This window comes from Rutidosis leptorrhynchoides, chromosome 4, assembly GCF_046630445.1.
Source record: "Rutidosis leptorrhynchoides isolate AG116_Rl617_1_P2 chromosome 4, CSIRO_AGI_Rlap_v1, whole genome shotgun sequence".
In the NCBI taxonomy this organism is placed as follows: Eukaryota; Viridiplantae; Streptophyta; class Magnoliopsida; order Asterales; family Asteraceae; genus Rutidosis; species Rutidosis leptorrhynchoides.
In genome coordinates, this window is record NC_092336.1 from 370,627,830 (window position 1) to 370,634,986 (window position 7,157).

Genomic DNA, 7,157 nt, shown 5'->3' on the forward strand with positions numbered 1-7,157 from the left:
GTTAATGAAACAAGTGTGGAAATTAATAGCCAGGAATGATTCAAGGTGGTACAATTGAGTGAATTTGGTGAAGCTTAAAAATACAAGTATTTGGAATATTCAAGATGAGGTTAATGATAGATGGTTGGAAGCAACTTCTCAGTTTAAGAAAGAAAACTAAAAGGCGTGTGCTTTATGAGATAGGAAATGGAAAATATAGTTCCTTCTGGTTTGACAAATGGAGTTCAATGGGGCCTTATAATTGAGGTTTGATTACATTGTTAACCATAAATTTCCGATATCCACATTTGCTATTAGTGCCAAAGTTTTGAACTTTTTATTCCTTGCAAAGTCTGCAGCGGAGCACAAGACACATATCTTTCTCTCTATATAAAAAGATAAACATTATCGCATATACTAATACATAATAAAATAAAATTCGGTCAAAATGCCCTCATTTCGGAAAGTGTTTAATAATATGCTCTCAAAAACTGAAAAATTGCAAAAAATGTCCCTTGATCACGCACCATGCACCCATGCTTGTAGCTTGGTACGTGATGTGTGTTACCAAGATATTGACCGAGACAAACTATTTTTCCACACGAACACGCACCATGCACCACGTACCATGCACCACACACGGTGTGTGGTGCATGTTACCCACATTTACAACCACGAACCCATATATACAAACAAGTACGCACCTTATTTACAAATGGTTGTCGGAATCGACTTACAATCACGCACCCATTTTTACAAACAAGTACACACCTTATTTACAAATGGTAGGCAGAATCAACTTACACGCATCATCAACCCTCATCATCAACTACTTACCATCATCTTCAACTTACAATACGCATCATCAACTAGTTCATGTCGCTGATGTTCATATCATGGTGGTCGGAATCGAAGAACAACGGTTACGATGATCGGAAGAACGACGAACGACAGTTATGGTGGTCGGAATCGTCGATTTGCATATATGTGGTCACAAGCGACGAACGAGAGATAAATAGCGAGTTCAGTGAGCGTGAAATTGGTATTAGGGTTTTCCATTACAAGCCAACATCGTGAAATTGGTATTGGAATCATCGAACGGAAGATGATATTGATATCACTGATTTTGTAACTTTGGTATTATGCACGCTTCTTCGTTAGAAACCATAATTTTGAATTCAGATGAGAAATTGGTATTCGGGTTCCCAATCACGGACGGTGAGTGGTATTAGGGTACGTGTTTAGTGTTTTTTTGCGCTTAGTGAGAGGGTATTTTTGTAATTTCATAATTTTGTAAGAAATTTTATGAAATACTTTTAAATTTGGAGACACCAATTTCCCTACATAAAAATGGATGACCAACGGATTATTTTTTTTTATCTTTTTCTAAAATCATAAATTAAGAAAATATTAAAAAGTTATTGACTTGGTGGATGGTCCTGTAATGTATTAGTGGCTAGTGTAAGGTGTTGTATGTTTTCCTATCTGCAGACCTTATTATGTCTTATGTTTGCGTGTTCGCAGACATTTTTACTGCAGACAGTTTATTTTTTCGAAGACATAAGATAAAATTATGTCTTATTATGTCTGCAGCCTCGCAGACTTAGAAATGTGCTTCTAAGTGCTGCAGACAGAATTGAGTTATATTGCAGAGCTAAAAACAAACAGTCTTAATTATTCAGCATACAGATTTTCAGACCACATCTTCTTTACAGACATGGTCCACAGATCTTCAAACAAAAACATCTTAAAAAATAAACATAACCTAAATATTCATTACGTAATGTAATGGGTGTATGTGAGAAAACTTTCCTTACTAGTTGCCGTCAAAATTTACTAATTGTCGTATAAAAAAGTCAACGAGTTAACCCAAGTTTATGTATGTATTCAATTCCGGACAACGTGACCACCAACTCTCCAATATAGTATATTTAATAAATCAATAAATTATTAATTTATTAATATTATATTCTGATTAAATAATGGCTTAAACTAGTTTTCGAACCCTCGCTTCGCGCTGGGGTTCGATTTTTAATGTATTTTATTGTGTTTAGTTACGGAGCCTGCGAGTGAAAAATCAACATATATGAAAAGTACCCTAAATATTTAGCGTTTTTTTAAAAGTGTCCGTTTTACGTATAGTTAGTGACATTGTGTTCATAAAATTATTTCGAGTTTAAGGATGGTGTCGGAAAAATTTAACTTGAGTGGAGTTTATTTAAGATATTTTATGAAAATTTTGATTTGACGCTTTAACCCCCTGTGTTGGGGGCCGATTTTAATTTTTGAACAAAGTGTGGGGGGATTTTGTGGTGTTACTTGAAAGAAAGAAAGAAAGAAAGAAAGAAAGAAAGAAAGGAGAAAAAAGTAAAAAGACGAAAATACCCTGATACCATTCCTGAGTTTTGTCTGATAGTTAATATGTTAATTATTTTTGTAAGCTTATTGCCTGTTCTAAAGATAGGTGGTAATGCAATAGTACACATGAATACACGATTCAAAATATAACAAACACCTTCAAATGTTCTCAGATCTAAATCCTTTCCTATCCTCCATTTACCCCTACAAACCTTTAATTTCATCCTAATTTCAATCATTGTTTTTTTATTCGCTTTGATTCGAATACAGTTTTTCAACCAGATCGATCAACGGCAATGCGAAGGTAATCATGCAAAATTTTATCCATTTTTTGTCATCATCTTAATCTTAATTTTATTGTTCATTTTCTATAGGTACAAAATTTAACCGAAAATTTGTGGTAGAAATGTCAGGGGAATCAGCATCATCAAAGCATGTTGTTGAAACGGATCAACGACAAATATGCGCAAATGGCAGTTGTGTGCAAATAAATAGCCTTGAAGCACAACTTGATGCCGGTAAATTCGATGAAGCCGAATCCGATTTGCGTGAAGGTTTATCGCTCAACTCAGAGGTTGTTTACATTGCTTGAATGTTTAAATTATTGCAACTTTTAAGAATTTTCAGCTTAAGGGTGTCGTTAAGGTGCATAAGAGTCTTGTACAATTTTTAATCGCCATTTTAAATTAAATCAATAACTGCTAGGTACAAAAATTATATGTACTTTAACGACAGCTCTAAGATTGTTGTTAGTAAAAAAAATTAATTGGATAAAACACTATAGGAAGCACGAGCTCTTCTTGGAAGATTGGAATATCAAAGGGGAAATGTAGAAGCTGCTCTTAAAGTATTTGAAAGTATTGATATTCATGCTACTATAGAGCGGCTGGAATCAATTTCGACTGATAAAATACCTAAAAAGTCTCGTGATTCGGGACTTTCGGGCCCACAGCAGGGTGCCATTCTGTTACTTGAAGCCATATATCTAAAAACCAAGTCTCTTCAAAAGCTTGACAGGATAAATGGTATAAACTTTTAAGTACTTCATCCAACATGTGAAGGGCTTTGATTTCTTATTCGAAACTTCGACTCTAACAATCGTTAAGAAAATAACTATATTTTTATAATCACCGATTGATTGACTTGTAGTCATGATTTTGTAGATGCTGCCGAAGAGTGTAAAAAAGTGCTTGATGCAGTTGAGAAAATATTCCCACAAGGTATTCCTGATGCTTTTGTCGAAACAAAATTACAAGAAACGATTAGTCGAGTAGTTGAGCTTCTTCCGCAATTATGGGCCGAAGCTGGTAGCTATCAAGAAGCTGTTTCCTCTTACCGACGTTCCCTCCTCACCCAATGGAACCTTGATAATAATAGTTGTGCGCGAATTCAGTTAAACTTTGCAGTACTTTTGTTGTATAGTGGAGTTGAAGCGGGCCCGCCTACTACAACGACAAAAGTTGAGGGTACATATGTGCCAAAAAGCAACTTAGAAGAAGCGATTTTGCTTTTAATGATTTGCATGAGGAAGTTCTCACTCGGGCAAGTGAAATGGGACCCGCGTGTTGTAGAACACCTTACGTTTGCTCTTTCGATTTGCAATCAAACTCCTATTTTGGCGAAACAGTTAGAAGAAGTTATTCCGGGTGTAATTCATCGTGTGGATCTTTGGAAAACGTTGGCGCTTTGTTGTAGTGCGGTTAATGATAGAAAAACCGCCCTTGATTTGTTGAAAAAGGCACTTCATAAACATGAACGACCCTTCGATATACCTTCGTTGTTATTAGCTGCTAAAATATGTAGCGAAGATGGTTTTTTAGCTGCAGAGGGAGCCGAATTTGCTCAAAGGGCGGTAAATAATTGTTCGAAGAAAAGCGATGAACATTTAAAAGGTGTATGTCTAAGAGTTTTAGGACTTTGTTATGGTAAACAAGCGAGTGTTTCATCATCTGATTATGAACGTTCAAATCTTCAATCGAAAGCATTGAAATCTTTAGACGAAGCAATTTCATTGGAGCCTGAGAATTCGGATATGGTGTTTGAGTTAGCAATACAATATGCAATGCATAGGAACTTGAATAATGCATTAAGGTTAGCTAAACAGTACATTGATGTAACTGGTGGGTCCATGTTGCGCGGTTGGAGATTACTTGCTTTGATTTTATCTGCGCAACAACGGTTTCAAGAGGCAGAGGTTGTTACTGATGCTGCGTTAGATGAAACTGGCAAGTGGGATCAAGGACCACTTTTGAGATTAAAAGCGAAATTGAGAATAGCACAATCGCGACACATGGATGCTATTGAAACGTATCGACATTTACTTGCATTGATCCAAGCTCAAAAAAAAACTTATGGGCCACTTCATAGTACACATGAGGTTAATTTTTAGTATCCTATTTTCTATTATCTTATCTCTTAAAGATATTGAACAAACCTGGCTCTACCTGATCCTCACCCATTAAAGAAAGATAGACGAAAAAGTAAAAACCCATTTTGTATAATCAATCGGGTCAATCTGGGTCGTAAGAAAATGTAGTACAACTTGGCATGGGAACCAATTAAAAGAATGCATGAAATTGAACAGGTCAAACTGGGTAAGAAATGGGTCGATTGGCAAGGGCGGACCTATTAAGGGTCAACAGGGTTGGCCGCCCCCGACGACCCAAATTTTTTTCAGTGTAATTATTTGTTACAGTTCGACGTGTAGTGTATTTATATGTTAAAAGTCTCATTTTGCCACCGTTTTACTCGTTTTTTTCGAATTTTTAACATTTTTCACCCGTCGAAAAAACTTCCTGGATCGGCCACTGTGACGTTTGGTGTATTCATTCGATCTCTACCTGATTACATTTTATCGTCAGTTAAGCTATATACTCCATATATGGGTCGTTTCTTGCACTTTCATATTTTACCCATATTGACCCATGACCCATTTCATCATTTGCACATAATTTTTATGTGTAGCGTTTGTATTGTTGTAGATTGAAAACGATAGAGTAGACGAGTATGAAGTGTGGCAGGGTCTAGCGAATTTATATTCCAGCCTTGCGCGTTGGAAGGACGCCGAGATATGTTTGGGGAAAGCAAGAGAAATTATAGAATGCTCTTCAAAGACGCTGCATACTGAGGGTAAGATTGGTATTTTATATTTATAGTCCTCGAGGATCGTTGTTTCATCTAAAGTTCAGATATAAATATTGTTTTGATTAATTACTTTATCTGTATTACATTCTTAATCTCGTTGTGCAACTCTGTTAGGAACAATATACCAAAGACGTGGAGAAATAGATGAAGCTTTAGCCACATATGTGAATTCTCTATTAGTAGAGGCAAGTTATGTACCTTCAAAGATCAGTATCGGGGCTATTATGTATGATCGAGGCTTACCCATGTTGCCTGTGGCTCGAACCATGCTCTCAGATGCTCTACGGCTCGAACCCACCAATCGTATGGCTTGGCTTCACTTAGGATTTGTTCATAAACTTGATGGACGTTTATCGGATGCCATTGACAGTTTCCAGGCAGCATCCATGCTTGAAGAGTCTGATCCTATCGAGAGCTTTAGCTCAATATTTTAAAATTAAAAGCTTTAGCTCTATACACATTTTGTACTTTTAATGGACATGTTGTTACTATATATATATATATAATTTTTTTTTAATTCAATGTTTACACCCAGTTTTGATAATAATTCAATGTTTACACCCAGTTTTGTCCGCACATTATAAAAATCATATCTTAAGTGACGAAAAATCATGGGCGAAGCTAGAAATCTAAACCGCTAGTGGTACAAAATAATACTAAAATTATCGAGTCAAAAGAAAATTATCTATCGACCATTACGGTTGCAATGGCTAAAACCCAAACAAAATTTTAATACCGATACCATAACGGTAGGAAAGATGTTTATAACCCATAAAATTATTTAACTTGATGTTTAGTGATATAAGATAAAATCTTAAATTCTATTAAAATGCTAAACTTATGATGTAAGTATTAGGCTAATCCACCCTTGATTATAATTAATCCTTCCACGTGGAATAATCATAAAGATATCCATGACATCAGCAACACTAACGATTTTTACAATTATAAACAATTAAACAAAACAATTACTCAATGCAAAATTAGTGCTAAATAAATAATTCCCTATTAAGTAGGCGAGCCAGTGGTATACATTTAAGACCATGCCGTACTCTTATTTTCATATGTAATTGTCAATATTATCCTATAAAAAAAAAGATAAAAAAAAAAATTCATATCGCAAGTATGAAACATGCTAATGTTTTTTTCCGATTTATTTATATTGGAACAACAATCTTATTCACTTTTGTATGTTATTTGATCATGCAGTTTATCAATTTTTTAATGAAACAGATATTATGATGCAACACAATATGGAACCAATGACCGTAGTCAAATGAAATGGATCTCCAACTTTATTCACAAATGTCAAATGCAACTCAAAGTGCCCTGTTGTAGTTTCTTTGTTAAATAACAGTTTCTTTGTTAAATAACAGCAAACTAAAAAGTGATGACATAAAACAAATTCTATTCCACGTATTTGAGTTGAAGGTTTTAAGCGTCATCGTACGAAAGATGTTGATTCACCAATATTTTTAGAGTTGTTTACGGTCCTCAATTATCTATTTTCTATTTATATACATTTGAATGTGCTGATTACTACTATTTATGTTACATACTCGAGTGATTTTATGAACAAACTTATACTTGCATTCACTTTTAATATATTTCCTTACTTTATTTTATTTATGCACTTGGATTTTCATTCAAATGCTAATGCTTTTTTTTTTTTTTTT

The 7,157-nt window shown here is 34.8% G+C and overlaps 1 protein-coding gene across 1 annotated transcript; it reads left to right on the top strand.

The window, feature by feature from the left end:
* Positions 1-2,743: 2,743 nt before the first annotated feature.
* Positions 2,744-5,915, top strand: LOC139841831 (protein NPG1). Its single transcript, XM_071832026.1, has 5 exons — positions 2,744-2,911; positions 3,122-3,362; positions 3,501-4,714; positions 5,319-5,466; positions 5,596-5,915. Exons 1-5 carry the CDS (start codon positions 2,744-2,746, stop codon positions 5,913-5,915), a joined length of 2,091 nt encoding a protein of 696 aa, XP_071688127.1.
* The last annotated feature ends 1,242 nt before the right edge of the window (positions 5,916-7,157 follow it).